Raw genomic sequence first — 14,807 nt, 5'->3', positions numbered from 1 at the left:
AATCTGGGGTTCTTAGCAACGGGTGCTGGCTGACTGCAGCCGGGGGGTTGCTGTGAGCCTGGGGTTCGCCCCCCTGCTCTCACCCAGGGTTTGCTGCACACAGAGCCACCCGTGCAGGGACTGAGCATCACCTGGGCAGGAGCTGCTGGTGCTGCCTGTGGAGGAATCCAGCTCCATCGCTCTGGCTGCAGGATTTGACCCGCCTTTATTGTTCAACCTGAACGTGTATGTGCATGTGCCAGACAGGAGCCTCTACAGAGCTGTTTGCCAGACTCACCCAGTTACAGGAACAGAACAAACCACCCTTCCCTGCCCGCACCCTCAGCACCACCGACACAACCTGGGCACGCAGGAGGGCTGCAGACAGCGCACACGGGAAAGAGATCCCCTACTCCGACCCCGGATCCAACCACCTCCCTCTGGCCCTTTCCCGGCTGGGCAGGTACCTCCAGGGTGCTCACAGGGTGGGGGTATAGGGGGACAGATCCCGTGGGGTTAACGGGGTGCCGGTGGGGCTGGGGCTGCTGTGCCTGAGGGGGCCCCAATATTGCAGTGCCCATTGGGACCCTACCGACAGTACTGGGGCCATTGCTCACTGGGGCTGCACACCCGGGTGAGGGGGGCGATGCAGAGGGATGGCATGGCCCAAGGAGCAGGAATGGCCACCCCAGGCCTTGCTCCTCTCTCCCACCGTTGTCCCCAGGGTCTGAGAAAGGCTGAGCCCCCATAAAGGTGCTGTTCTTGCACCCCGGGCAGGAGCTGGGTGCTTTCAGCCCCACACCCTGCACCCACGCGGGGCAGGACCCGGTACCCAGTGTGACGCAGGGGGCTGGCACGCCGGGGGCTGGAGATGGTGCTGGGCTCCCCGAGAGGCAAACCAGTGCTGCCCACAGAGCCCAGCACACCGGGAGCGCTGTCCCTCTCCGTGTGCTCCGTGGGGCACACAGCACACACCTTTGGGAGCTTGGAGCTCCCAACACCTTCTTGCCCTGCTGTGGGTCCATGGCTGGAGCTGCTGCTGGACTGAGCCACACACGTGGGTACCGGGGCAGATGGGTGCTGGGTATCATGGGTGGCACTAGGAATGGGCATGGGGGCATTGGCTGGAGAGGGGGCATTGACCATGGGGCTGTGCAGGGACTCTGGGCTTCAGCCACCAGCACCAGCTTTTGGCTGAGGAGGGGAAAGCAGGGGCAGCCCCACCGGCTCCGGGCAGTGCTTCAGGCTCTGTTCCTCCCCTGCAGCACCAGGACTCCCCGGACGAGAGGAACGTGATCATCCCTGTGCCATTGCACCCCCGGCCATGCCCTGTGCTAGGCACTGCCCATCACACAGCCCCCGGTGAGCCGGGAAGGAGCCTGAGCCCCCTCCAGGTACCACTCGGGGGCCAGCGGGTGGGCAATGAACAGCAGCTCCTTGGGGGTGGGAATTGTACTGTGAGGGTGCTGAGGCACTGGCACAGGGTGCCCAGAGAAGCTGTGGCTGCCCCATCCCTGGCAGTGCTCAAGGCCAGGTTGGACACAGGGGCTTGGAGCAGCTGCTCCAGTGGAAGGGGTCCCTGCCCGTGGCAGGGGTTGGAGCTGGAGGAGCTTTAAGGTCCCTTCAACCCAAACCATTCCATGGTTCTCAGGTTCTGTGTGAGCACACGATGCTGCTTGACCTGAGAACCTGGGTTGGAAGGAACTGGCGCTTGGGGTTGAATGATCTGGTGGTATCTGGGACATGTTCCCACTGGAAGCATTTGCCAGCCCCGGTGCCCCCTCGGGCCCTGGCCTCAGCTGGCTCTGCCCTGCTCCTCACCCCTACCCTGCAGCCCCCCTGTGCTCATGTCAGTGGCAGTGGGCACTGCTCAGCTCCACAAAAGCAGGGTCAGACCCAGCCTGGCTGTGAAGCTGTGCCAGGGCAGCACCTGTACAGCACAGTGAGGAGCTGCCAGCTCAGCCCTGCCTGCAACCCACTGGGTTCATCAGTGCAGGCAGCAGCAGCGCTCCAGGTCCAGGTTAGAGCCTCGCACTGGGGCAGCCCCAGGAGCTGTGGAGCTGGTTTGGCCGGTGCAGGGCCCTGGGGCCCCTGGCAGTGCTGCCAGGGCAGGGAGGTGCTGGTGACACACATGGACTCTCGCTTTCAGCAGCCCCACTCTCAGCCATGCACGGCTGCCTCGGGCATCACCTGCGGCAGCAAACACCGGTCCCGGTGTCTCCCTGCATCCCAGCTCTGCAGCAGCCGCTGCCCCTTCGGCTCTGGCATTAGCAAAGCATGGTGGCTGGTTTGACCCATTTTACCCATGGAGACACTGAGGCTCAGGGAAGGCTGGGACCAGCTGGGATCCCATGGGATGTCCATAAGGTGCCGCATCCATCCCCACAGTGTCCTGGTGCCACGTGTGCAGGGGAGTGTACTGGGGTGTGTTGCTGCTCTGGTGCTGCACCCATGGGCAGCCAGCTCAGCCCTGCCCCTGCCAGGGTGGGTTTCCAGGGGGCTCCCGCTGCCCCCCATCCTTCCCACCATGGAAAGGGAGCATGAAGCAACCACTGACCCTGTGCCTCAGTGCTGGGAAGCTGAAGGGGCTGGCAAGGCACTGGGGTCCATCCTGGTGGGCACCAGCACACGCGCCTGCAGGCAGTGGGGGAGACGGAAGACACGGTTGGGGATGGAAATGTGCTGTAGGGTCCCCTTGCTCCCTGCCCCAAGGAACCTGGTGTGCACACAGACCTTTGCTTTGCTGACATGCCAAGCTCCCCCCTCTGCTGCCCGGGCACAGCCTCTCCCTGTTGACCCTGGCCTGCTCCAGTGGAGCACGCTGCCAGCTTACACCATCACACGCAGTCAGGCTGGATTTGGTGACAGGCATTTGGCTGCGTGGCTCATCCCTTACGGCAAAGGCTCCGTCAGACGGAAGTGGAGAGGCTGAGTCACCTCCCTCACCAGAGGAGTGTCTGCAGGTGGGATTGTCCCCACATCCCAAACCCAGTTCAGAACCCGGGGGAGGGCAGAACAAAGCATAGCAAACAACGAGGTGCCCCCATTGCTCTTCACCCACTGCTTCTGCTGCGGTTTCTCCAGGTCGGGTGACTCCGGTCTCCATCCACCACCATGGACTGGAAGACGCTGCAGGCGCTGCTCAGTGGGGTCAACAAGTATTCCACAGCCTTCGGCCGCATCTGGCTCTCCGTGGTCTTCGTTTTCCGGGTGCTGGTGTATGTGGTGGCTGCCGAGCGCGTGTGGGGGGACGAGCAGAAGGACTTTGACTGCAACACGCGGCAGCCCGGCTGCACCAACGTCTGCTATGACCACTTCTTCCCCATCTCCCACATCCGCCTCTGGGCCCTGCAGCTCATCTTCGTCACTTGTCCTTCCCTCCTGGTCATCATGCACGTGGCCTACAGGGAGGACCGCGAGAAGAAGAACCGGGAGAAGAACGGGGAGGACTGCCCCAAGCTCTACAGCAACACGGGCAAGAAGCACGGGGGGCTGTGGTGGACATACCTGCTCAGCCTCTTCTTCAAGCTCATCATAGAGATCCTGTTCCTCTACCTCCTCCACAAGATGTGGGACAGCTTCGACTTGCCCCGGCTGGTCAAGTGCTCCAACGTGGACCCCTGCCCCAACATTGTAGACTGCTACATCGCTCGGCCGACCGAGAAGAGAGTCTTCACTTACTTCATGGTCGGGGCTTCCTCCATCTGCATCGTCCTCACCGTCTGTGAGATCTTCTACCTCATCTTCAAGCGGGTTGTGCGGCGTGCGCGGCGGTGGAAGAAGTCCACCAAGCGCTCGGTCAGCTACAGCAAGGCCTCCACGTGCCGGTGCCACCTCAAGAACGAGGATAAGGACAACAAGTCCCAGACGAGGTTTGTGACCACCCTGCAAGCCTCAGCTCCCAGCATCACTGCTGTCTGATGGGCTGCTGGGAGGGCAGGAGGCAGGGAGCAGTGTGCAGGGATGGCAGGACCTCAATGGCTGTAAGGGACACATCCATGGGGAAGCTCCTGTCTGGGACTATGGGCACAGGGAGGTTGGTGCTGGCTGCCTGTGGGCATGCCTGAGGGTGTCTGTTCTTCCCACAGAGGAGAGGAGCTGTGAGCAAGCCCATCCCAGCGGCCTCGCCTCCCCGTGGCCCAGATGCTTTTCAAGCCTCCGAGTCCCTGAACCCTCAAGGTGCAAGAAACGACTGAACCCAATGGCTGAAGTCCCCCATGAGAGGCCCCTGTGCGGCTGAGCAGACGCAGGTAAGGCGAGGGCAGCCCTGGAGCTGGGCTGGCTGCTCACAGTGGTGCCATGGGCTTGGACATGACAGCAGTGACCTAAAGAGATGCTGAGCTCAGCGCCGTGGCCAGAGCCCTCTTCATGCGCCAAAGGAGTCACGGAGGAGCAGGGCTTGGTTGGCTCCATTTGCCCAGTTGGCCAGTACTGGGGCAGGACACCAGGCCCCTTTGCTCATGCAGGCACCGTGCTGGTGTCCTACCCAGATGCCCTCGCTGGCTCTGCTGCTTCCCTCAGTGCCTTTGCATCCCCCTCACCTTGGACAGATGTCACACATAGCATGAGCTATGGATCCAAAAGGCCAATAAATGTGTTGTCTGTGGACACTGGGATCTGCTTTGATCACTGTTAACTGGGGGGACTGGTGAGGGCAGAAGAAATGGATTTGCAGAGGTTCCCCAGGAGACCACAGCTGCCCCCCCCCTCCCACCCGCAGTGTGGGTTGAGCCCTGGCACCAGTGTGCTCAGTGTCCATCGCTGCCTCCTCCCGGCTTGTCACGCGTCATTAAACTCCAATTCACCCAGAACCGCATACTGGTCCCCAAGGAAATCAAGGCGGGATCAGCATCAATTATTTACTAAACCTTGATGAATACTACAATAAATAGCAATGCTTTCCATTTAATCTCTCCTTAAGCAGCAGGGTCTGCTGATGCCCAGTCAGCCGTGTTTCCCTAATGGGGCACAGAGCATCACTGAGCACAGGCACCAAGAGGGGCCATGCCACTGGGGCAGCCACAGCCCAGGGATGGCAGAGGGGAAGCGGCATTCCCAGTGGGATGGCTGGATTCTGCAGCACCCTGGTGTCATGGAGCAGCACATGAGCATTCCTGAAGGGTGGCAATTATTTGCTATTAAGTATTAGGACACTGTTCCAGCCCTGACACTGTCTGAGGAGGAAATGCCACATCCTGGCGTGGGAGAGATGGAAACTCCCGCTTGTGTGTCCAGGCTGGCGTAGTTTTCTGGTTCTAATATCCCACATCCAAGGTCCCCACGGCCCGTGCCAAGCCCTCTGCAGCTCTGCAGGACACCGAGTGTGGGCTTACATAGGAAGCCAGCAGGACTGAAGCCTGTGGACCGAGCAGCAGCGCTTGTCCCCTCGCTGCCCCGCTCCAGAGCTGGGCAATGCGGGGCTCCGGTGGGGCTCCAGCACCACCCAGCGCCCGTCGCGCCGCACGGCCCCGCTGCCGCAGCGGGCAGCGAGCGGAGCACCGCGGGGTCGTCCCACTGCACCCCCAGGGTCACCGCTCAGGCTCCGTGCAGCGCCGGGGGCCCCGTCCCGATGAGCGCTGCGGAGCCGCAGCCGGGGCAGAGCGCTCCGGAGCACGGGGGGTCCCCACCGACCCCACCGGCTTCGGCCCCGACGGTCCCCGCTGTGCCGGGAGCCGGAGCTCCGCGGAGCCGGCCCATGGGGCCGCCCCCCGGGGGCAGTGGACGGGGCGGCCCCGCACACCTGCGGCCCAGCGCTGAGCCCCGGCCCCTTGCTTCCTGCCCGCGCTCCTCCCCCGGCTCCCCCGGTCCCGCACGGCCAGAGCCGCCCCGCACACCCCAGCGCGGCCCGAGCCAGGCGGGACGTGCCCGGAGCACGGAGGTGAGTGCAGGGTACCGGGGACCCCCTCGGGGCACCGCTCGGGAACGCTGTGCCTGGGGTAGCCCTTTAACGGTGCAGCTGGCACCTCTGCCTGCTTAATTGGCAGGGGTTAATTAGGAGCCAGGGCTGCGGCCGCTTCCCACCTCCCTCAGCCGGGCTGGGCTCGCTGCAGCACGGGGGAGACTGAGGGGCTCCGGAGCAGCAGCGGGTCTGTGCGGTGAGTGTGCTCTTAGGGGGGCCCTGGGCAAGGGGGAGTGCTCTGGGGCGGGGGTGTCCTCGCCCCATGGAAAGGGAGCTGCGTAGGGACTGACCCTTCAGTTTGGGGTGAGCCCTGACTAGGCACTGGGGGGCTGCTGTAGCCCCGGGTTTGCAGTTCCCCTCCTGCACCCCCCCTGCTTTCTGCTCTTTGGTAAAGCTGAGCTGTAAGAGAGGCAAATCTGCCCCTGCTGTGCCCCCTCTCTGGGTGTTGTGGGCACCTGGGGCAGCCCCAAACCAAAAGGCAATGAGCCCTTTGCTGTGGGGTATCCTGTGGGAGCCACAAACCACCAGTGCTGTGAGTTGGGTGCTGCTGGAGGAGGTAAGTCCCTGTGCTGCCTCTTGTCCCCCAGCCCCGTGTTTCCCTATTGGGCTGTGGGGTGCAGGAGGAGCACTCCTGAGCCAGGCTCCATCCCTCTGGGGTGGGATGTTCCCCTGTGGGTTTGCTGAGCCCCTGTGCAGAGCAGTGTCCTGAGAAAGCATGGGATTTAGGTGGCTCTGTCTGTGCTCTCCAGCATGGAAACAGAGCATTGACTTGGCTCCTCTCCCCTCTCCATCAGCAGAGGCACGAGGCTCCATAGGAGATGGGTGACTGGGGTTTCCTGGAGAAACTGCTGGACCAAGTCCAGGAGCACTCGACTGTGATCGGGAAGATCTGGCTCACTGTGCTCTTCATCTTCCGCATCCTCATCCTGGGCTTGGCTGGGGAGTCTGTGTGGGGGGACGAGCAGTCGGATTTCGTGTGCAACACCAAGCAGCCCGGCTGCACCAATGTCTGCTATGACAAAGCCTTCCCCATCTCCCACATCCGCTACTGGGTGCTCCAGTTCCTCTTTGTCAGCACCCCAACCCTGGTTTACCTGGGCCACGTTGTCTATCTCTCACGGAAGGAGGAGAAGCTGAAGCAGCAGGAGAGTGAGCTCCGGGCTGTCCACAGCAAGGACCCGAAGATCGAGCAGGCACTGGCAGCCATAGAGAAGAAGATGTCCAAGATCTACGTGTCAGAGGATGGGAGGCTCAAGATCCGAGGGGCACTGATGTGGACGTACATCATCAGTGTGATCTGCAAGAGCATCTTTGAGGCTGGTTTCCTTGTTGGTCAGTGGTACCTGTACGGCTTCTCCATGGTGCCCCGCTATGTGTGCAAGAGGGACCCCTGCCCACATCAGGTGGACTGCTTCATCTCCCGCCCTACCGAGAAGAGCATCTTCATCATCTTCATGCTGGTCATGGGCCTCATCTCCTTAATCCTGAACCTCCTGGAGCTCTTCCACCTCTGCTGCAAGAACCTGCTCAGCAACATCAAGAAGGTGTCGGACCCAGCCATCCCAAGCCGGGACGCCTTTGCCCCTGACATGGTCTCAGGTGCGTGCCCACACAAGCACTACCCCTTCCTGCCCATGGCCGAGAGCCACACGCCGTCCTTCCAGGCCTTCCACGAGCTCTCCAACCAGCAGAACTGGGCCAACATCCACAACGAGGAGAACCTGGCACTGGGCAGCAACAGCAGATCCCTGCCAGACCCCTATGCCCCCAGGGCTGCCGATGCCCCCATCCCAGAGGAGAAGCTGTGCAGCCGGCCCGGGAGCTCAGCCTCTAAGAAGCAGTATGTCTAGAGCCAGGCTGGCCCTGGCTGGCCAGGGGGGGACGTTCCTTGGCCCCCTGTGCCTTGAAGGTGCTGGCCATGGGCAGGCAGCTGCCTCCTGCCTGGTGCTGTGTGGCAGCCAGGCCCCTCGGTGGCTGTGCCCACACTGACCTGCCTGCTATGGGACTTGATGCTCAGGCTTGGGGCTGAGCACTGCCCTGGAGCGGAGCCTCTGCTCCCTCCTGTTTTCCCCACTAGACCCTGCAAGGAAGGAAACCACACAGAGTTCCCTGGGACACCATGTCCCATCCGTGGGAAAGGGAGAAATCCCTGGAGCCAGGCGGCTGGGAACAGGCTGTCCCCGGGGCCATGGCCGGAGGATGCTGCCCTTTAGGAGCCGTGGCTTGACCGGACCCTGGGGCCTTCTGGAGATCCCCAAGCGTGTGGCCGTGGGAAGCTGCTTGACCCCAGCCTCTGCTTGGAGCCTGGCAGGGCCGGGGCAGCGCTGCCTGAGGGGTCCTGGCCACCAGCCCCTTCCTGTCACCCTGGAGGTGGGACCAGTGGCTCCTGACCAGGGTTTGCTGGGACATGGTGGGTTAAGCCAGCAGCAGGGCTCTGCAGTGATCCCGATGGCTGCAGGGTCACCACTCTGGTGCCCTGGGAGCACAATTCCCCCCCCCCCCGCGCCTCCTGTCCCGGGATCCTTTCCCATGGGATGCGTGTGTCTTAAGTTATTTTTAACCTGCTGGCCTGAGCATGGAGTTTTCTGCCTTAAAGGAGCAGTTGTGCAGGGGCTTGGGGAGCTGTGTCCAGCCTGGCTATGTGCCCCTGAGCCCATGGGGGTTTTATGGGGGGGGAATGAGCCTCATAACTACTGGTTTGGTGTTACTGGTTTTACTGCTTTGCACTGGTTGTCTCCTGCTGTGGACTGAGGTGCTGGGGAGGGATGGAAGAACCAACTGCTGCCACATGAGCATTGCCTCTGACTCTGCATCCCACCAGTGCTGTGAAAGGGGAAGGTCCTGCGTGACCCAGGCATGAGGGTGGGATGCGGGCACTGCCCTCTGTGCTGTTCCTTCCCTCCTGGCAGACTCAGTGCTGTACCTTGTTGAATAAAGCTGGATGAATGAACAGAAGTGATGTGGGATGTGACTGCTTCCTGCAGCTGCCTCTGGGATGATGGGTAAGGGTTTGGGGATGAGGGATGGGGATGGGTGAAGGGAAGTTGTACTGCCAATGCTATGCACCCACTGCAAGCACAACCCTCACTGCTATAGCATCCTGTCCCCTCCAGCCCAGCAGCAGCCCAGGGTCTGTCTGGGGCCATCGGGCTCCTGGTGACCCAAAGCAGAGCTCAGCCCCTCTCACCCTGCCCCAGCTCTGCTGCAGATAAACCCAGTGGAGCCGCTTGTGGCTGCATAATAGGTGGAAATGAGCCACAGATAAATGCACACAATGTGGCTGGGGCTGTTGTTTAGGTTCTCTGGCCAAGCCAGCCCAGGGCAGAGCCTGCTTTCTGCCAAGGGCCCCTTCAGCAAGGGTGGGACGGCCTAAAAATACCCTGGAGAGAATGAAATATGGGTGACGATAGGGGTAATATCGCTGCCATCAGCTGCTGAAGGAAGTGCAGAGGGAGGCACCCCTGGTGCTGAGCCTGCCTTTGGCTCCTCTCCCTGCTGGGGATGAGGGGGGTGACAGCCCCTGAGGGGTGCTGGGGTGCACGCACAGCCCTCCCCTCTGATGCTGGGGCAGATCCCTCTGCGGGACCCTGTTCCTGTTGCCTGGGGGGGTTCCCCAAAGCAAGAGGGGCCGCAGCCCCGTGCACCCCAGGCACCAGCAGAGCAGCAGCTCTGGGGGAGCAGCCCCGTGCTCCCCAGGCACCAGCAGAGCAGCAGCTCTGGGGGAGCAGCCCCGTGCTCCCCAGGCACCAGCAGAGCAGCAGCTCTGGGGGAGCAGCCCCCCATCCTCAGGCAGGAGGAAATGCCCGTGTGAAAGGTAACGGCGCAGCCGGGCCGTGGGCTCCCCCCTCCGCTCCGCTCTCCGGGGCTGATATTTGTGTTGGCACCGGGGGAGCATCACGCTCGGAAAGCTGGAAAACAACGAGGGACGAGAGCTCCTCCGCTTGGCCGCGGTGCCCGGCGCCGGCAAACACGGCTCCGAGCCCCGCTATTGTTCCCGTGTTGTGACAAGGCGGCTGCGCTGACCCGGTGCCCGTGGCACAGGCCAACAACAACAGTGAGGGTCTCACCTGCGGGGGGGCCGGGCAGGGGCTGCAGTGGGGCTGGTGGTGGCAGCAGCCCCCCCAAAGGCAGGCGGCCCTTAGGCAAATAGAAGTTTGCTGCTGATAAGGGCGCAGGCAGGGCTTTGGCACAGCCTGGGAACAGATAGCGGCGGCCGGACAGGGACAGGCTCGGCCTTTCTCACAGCTCCCAGCTCCATCCTGAGTAAACAGGCTCCGCCGGTCCTTTCCTGGGAATGACACTCGCTATCCCAGTGCGGGGCCATGAACTGTGATGGATGCTGAGCCCTGGGACAGCATGGGCAGCCTGGGCGCTGCAGTGAGGGGCTCCCCATGGGCACCCCGAGACCCAGCTCTGGACCCAGAGACCCAGTCCATGCTGGGCTCCCCCTGCCTTGACATGGTCTGGGGGCCAGAACCCACAGCAAGGCTCTGCCCAAGGCGCTGCCTGAGCACCAAGGGTTTATATTTAAGCTCTCCCAGTGTACAGAAAGCAGCAAGTGCCTCAATCCAAGTGCCATGGGAAGAGCCACAGCGGGAGCAAAGCTGCATCTGAGAGAGGAGGAAGGGCACAGGGCTGGGCAGGGGGATGCCAGCCAGGGCCACGCCACATCCATCCCACACACCCAGTGCTGGACCCCCATGCACACCCAGGGCTCTGCCACAGCTTCCCAGCACCCCATTTCCTGCAGCCCCTCAGGGTGCTTGGGCAGGAGCATCCTCCTGAGCTGGGCACAGACCCCAGAGCCCCAGCACCCTGTGTCAGCAGCACCCACCATTGAGGAGACACCAAACCAGGTACAATCCTGCCCTTGTCAGCACTGCTGCCAACAGCACAGAGCAAACCCCACCGAGCTCCCTTCCTCCCTGGGCCCAGGTTATATTTAGCCCTCCACGCGCGGGCACAGCAGACAATGAATGTGGCCCCGTGTGAGAACCGGGGGGAGGAAACGCGCTCAATAGCCCCATGACTTCCCACATCCTGACATTGTCGCTCCCCTCCAGCCGCTTCCTTGTGCCGAAACAAGGGGACCGTGGTGCCTGGCACCCACTGCCCACCGTGGGCTGGGAACGGCCCCTGCCAGGGCATCGTCCCACTGCAGCACTGCGAGAGCAGGAGCTGCTGCAGCCGCTTTCCCTGGTGTTGGAGGGTGATGTGGCCTGAAAGCAATGAGGAGATGGGGATGGGGAGTCAGCCTTGAGCTGTGGCTGAGAGAGGTGATGCCAAGTGGGAAGGGGCCATGTCCCACTGTGGCTGTCCCCAGCCAGGACCCAGGGATGTGTTCCAGTGCACAGCAAAGCTGCTCCTCTCCCACAGCACTTCAGGGCTCTGCTGGCTGCAGAACGGAGCCATCAGGCAGGGCAGGAGCACAGGCAAAGGGAGGGATGAGCGAGACGTGGAGGCTGGGAAAGGAAAGGGCAGAACTAGAGCCTGGGAAAACAGCCTCAGCTTTGGGATGGGAGGGAGCAGATGTCCCCAGAGGCTGCAGGGGATGCATCGTTTGTGCTCCAGTGGAGCTGGGGTGAGCACCCTCCATGTCCCTGGACACTGGCTCCCTGCATGTCCTGGGTGCTCCAGGGTGACTGCACTGCTCCAGGATGGGACATGGGAGCGTGAGGCCCTCAGGCCCCAGAGCCCTCCCAGAGCAACATCACTCCAGGCCTTGCTGGCTCTGAGCTCCCAGCCCATGCAACTGGTGCATCCCTGACCGGACACCACTGAGCCGTGCCAAGCAGCTCCCACTGCTCCTGCCTGCACAGCAGCCGTCCCCGTCCCCTGGGCTGACCCCAACGAGCTGGGGCACAGCTCACCCCTGCACAGCCCCAGTTTGCCCCATCCTGCCTTGGAAACCACCACCTCTCCCAAGCTGCTTGTGATGGAGCCCCAGGAGCAGACCCTGCACCAGGAAGGGCAGAGGCTCAGCCTGGATGCTGCAGCAATGCAGCAGGGCCATGACAAGAACTAGAGCCAGCTTGCTGCTCCTGAGCCTGGGGCATGGCCACCAGATTCCATCCCTGCTCTATGGCACAATGCAGCCGGCCCCAGAAGCTGGACCAGCCCTCGGAGGATGCTCTCCCACAGAACACAGGCCTGGGGACAATGCAGTCCCACTGCAGCACCAGCTGTGCCATGCTGGGAACAGCTGGATTACAAAGGGCAGGACCAGGCCAAGGACTTGCACTCAAGGGGCTGTGTGCAGTTCATTCAACAAAGCTTCCTCTCACTCTTCATGATCCTCTGTGCTGCTCACCCCAGCCCTGAGCACTCGCCGGCTCCTATTCTTGTCCAGCCGGCGCTTCCCAGGCAGCACATTGTTGGGATTCAATGGGAGGAAGGGTGGGTTTACGGCACCAAGGCCTTAGGAGAAAGGCGACTGGTCTCTGGGAAGCAGGGACTCCACAGCCAGCGTCTGCTGCAGGGATGGACGGGAGACACATGGAAACCAGTGGGAAAGGCAGCGGGACCAGCAAGGCAGCAGTGCTGGGAACAGGGCAGAGGCTGCCCCATGAGATGCCACCGGTGCCCATGCAGCCGCATCAGGACTCAGCCCTTCCCAATGGCACTGCAAGGAGCAGCCCCCCTGACCCACACCGTGTGGGCCCAGGGGAGGAAATGGGGCAGCGAGGCCCCGACAAAGCCCGATTGTGCCTGGCCAGGCCTGGGAACAGGCAGATCAATGGGCTATAAACAGCCGAGGGAGCCGCTCCGGCGCAGGGAACAAAGGCATTGCAGAAGACGTTTCCGAGCTGGTCCCAGCTCGGGGGAAGGGACTCGACCATTCCCACCCCAGAGCACAATAGGGAACCCTCAACCAGGCTGGGGAAGCAAGAGGCCAAGGGCAGGGGGACCATGGTGGTGGCACAAGAGGTGCTGTGAGCCCTAGTGCAGGAGGCAGCAGTGGGGCAGAGCTGGGACAGCCTTGGTGCTGTCCCCAGCCCCACGTGCTGTGACAGCAGAGGCTTCCTGGTGGTGCTGGGCACTGGGCCCGGCCGGAGGGCAGCGATCCAGCTGAGGACAGCAGGGCTGGAGGTGAGGACAGCACCGGCATGGAGATGTCAGCAGGGCTGAGGAAGCAGGAGGAAGCAGCACGGAGCGGTGGGAAACACCAAACCTGACCCCAAGGCTTCACACCAGGCACGGAAACACCAAACCTGACCTCAGGGCTTCGCACCAGGCACGGCAGATTTATTGTCCCTGTGGGGGGAAGGCAGGGCCAGGGCAGAGTGAGGCCAAGTGCAGGCACCAGGGGAAAAACAAGGCAGGAGGTAGTGATAACCACAGAGAGCCCAGGATAACCACACACAGCCCAGGATAACCAGCACACAGCCCAGGATAACCACACAGAGCCCAGGATAACCACACAGAGCCAAAGATAACCAGCGCACACAACCCAGCCCAATGGGATCCCCTGTCCCCTGGGCCATCACCCAGCCCTTCTTGTCTAGGTAAGGAGCTGAGGGGAAGCAGATGATGAGGCTGGGGAGCTGGAAGGAGGAACAGCCACAGCACGGGCTGGGGTCTCGGTGCTTTCCCCTCCTGCCACCCCACTGCCAGGCCCCGAGGTCAGTGTCCCTCAGGGCATTGCTGCCAGGGTAGAAGGGGTTGAAAACACAGGGAGCAGAAGCACAGCATGAGCCAGGGCTGGGGTCAGGGCTGGTGCAGAACACACAGAGGCCCAAGGACAGACAGAAGTTTATTCTGGCTGTTTCCATACAGGGCAGAGATGTCCCTGTTCTTTACACACCAGCCCAAAGCTCCACCACAGCAGCAGGGCCAGGACTTCCACCTGCCCTGTGCCTCCTTCCTCACTCTGAAGCCTGGGGATGATGCAGAGAGGGGTTCCCTGGAGGTGTCCATTGCTGCTCAGGCTCCTGGTGTGTGATGCGGTAGTGCGGTGCTGTGGTTGGGGCTGCACAGAGCCATGGCAGAGCTGTAAGCAGGGCAGCAGGTCCTCCCGAAGCCTGACCCCAGCCCCGTGCCCCTCAGGACCTTGTTTCTTCTCTCCTCACACAATGGGAGAACCCAAACCTAGAGAGATGTGGGAGGAACCAGGCCCAGTTCTGTGCTCCAGGGGCTGGGGATGAGCTGCAGCAGGCTCCACCTCCAGAGCACGGCTCCTGCCCCACAGGAGGCCTGGGAGCTGTGCTGGAGGCCAAACCCCGACCCTCCGGAGGGCTGCGGGGGTCAGAGCAGCAAGGGGCGCAGTGCACGGGGCAGGCCAGGGCCGTGTGGAGGCCGTGCGGGTGACGGGGGAGCCCCAGCCCGGTGCTGTGGGACACAGCCCTCCGGCTCCGGGGCTCCGGTGCGGCCTCAGCACACAGCCCTCCGGCTCCGGTGCAGCCTCAGCACACAGCCCTCCGGCTCCGGAGCTCCGGTGCGGCCGCCCCCCCGCCTCAGCTCTTCTCGGGCCGGTTCCTGTTGAGCACGGCGCGGGGGGCGAACTCCATCTTGTCCTTGAGGCTCAGCACCGCGGTCAGGTCCTGCCCCGCGCTCTCCCGCAGCTTGCGCTCCTCCCGCTGCTCCGCGATGCTCCGCTCGTCGTGGGCCGCGGCCGGCGGCTCCCCCCGGAGCAGCCGCTCCAGCTGCTGCCCCACCAGCCCCACCACGAAGGCCACAGGGAAGGTGATGTAGTGCGCCTTGGAGCGCACGGCCGCCCACAGCACGGACCACATGGCACCGGGGGGGGGACACGCAGCGTGCGGGCAGCGCCGGCTCCGCAGCACCCACCCGCAGGGGCTCGGGCCCCGCGGGGCTCCCGCAGCCGCAGCCCCGCTCACCTCGGCCCGGCCGCCGCCGCCGTCACCGCCGCTTCCGGTGAGGGACAACACGGGACCGGCTGCGTCCCCCCCCCCCCCCGCGGGGTGGTGCT

At 63.1% G+C, this 14,807-nt stretch overlaps 3 protein-coding genes across 5 annotated transcripts; 2 read left to right on the top strand and 1 right to left on the bottom strand.

Annotated features, from left to right (window-relative positions):
- Nucleotides 1–104: 104 nt before the first annotated feature.
- LOC101869912 (gap junction beta-3 protein) lies at nt 105–4,593 on the top strand. Of its 3 annotated transcripts, XM_034069380.1 has the most exons (4): nt 107–442; nt 1,245–1,373; nt 3,064–3,851; nt 4,068–4,593. In XM_034069380.1, the coding sequence occupies exons 3-4, from the start codon at nt 3,094–3,096 to the stop codon at nt 4,081–4,083; spliced, it is 774 nt and encodes a 257-aa protein (XP_033925271.1). In that variant the 5' UTR covers nt 107–442; nt 1,245–1,373; nt 3,064–3,093; the 3' UTR covers nt 4,084–4,593. The 3 variants fall into 3 exon arrangements, with proteins under 3 accessions (XP_033925269.1, XP_033925271.1, XP_033925270.1); XM_034069378.1 differs by lacking the exon at nt 4,068–4,593 and having other exon boundaries at nt 105–442; nt 3,064–3,915; XM_034069379.1 differs by lacking the exons at nt 107–442; nt 4,068–4,593 and adding an exon at nt 600–1,036 and having other exon boundaries at nt 3,064–3,915.
- Nucleotides 4,594–5,603: 1,010 nt separating this feature from the next.
- GJA4 (gap junction protein alpha 4) lies at nt 5,604–8,379 on the top strand. Its single transcript, XM_034069416.1, has 2 exons — nt 5,604–5,857; nt 6,673–8,379. The coding sequence occupies exon 2, from the start codon at nt 6,697–6,699 to the stop codon at nt 7,726–7,728; it is 1,032 nt and encodes a 343-aa protein (XP_033925307.1). The 5' UTR covers nt 5,604–5,857; nt 6,673–6,696; the 3' UTR covers nt 7,729–8,379.
- A 5,234-nt stretch (nt 8,380–13,613) lies between these two features.
- SMIM12 (small integral membrane protein 12) lies at nt 13,614–14,695 on the bottom strand. Its single transcript, XM_034069287.1, has one exon. It carries the CDS (start codon nt 14,608–14,610, stop codon nt 14,332–14,334), a length of 279 nt encoding a protein of 92 aa, XP_033925178.1. The 5' UTR covers nt 14,611–14,695; the 3' UTR covers nt 13,614–14,331.
- Between the last annotated feature and the right edge of the window lie 112 nt (nt 14,696–14,807).

Source organism: Melopsittacus undulatus, chromosome 14, assembly GCF_012275295.1.
Source record: "Melopsittacus undulatus isolate bMelUnd1 chromosome 14, bMelUnd1.mat.Z, whole genome shotgun sequence".
Taxonomy (NCBI): Eukaryota; Metazoa; Chordata; class Aves; order Psittaciformes; family Psittaculidae; genus Melopsittacus; species Melopsittacus undulatus.
This window is presented reverse-complemented; position numbering and strand designations above follow the sequence as displayed.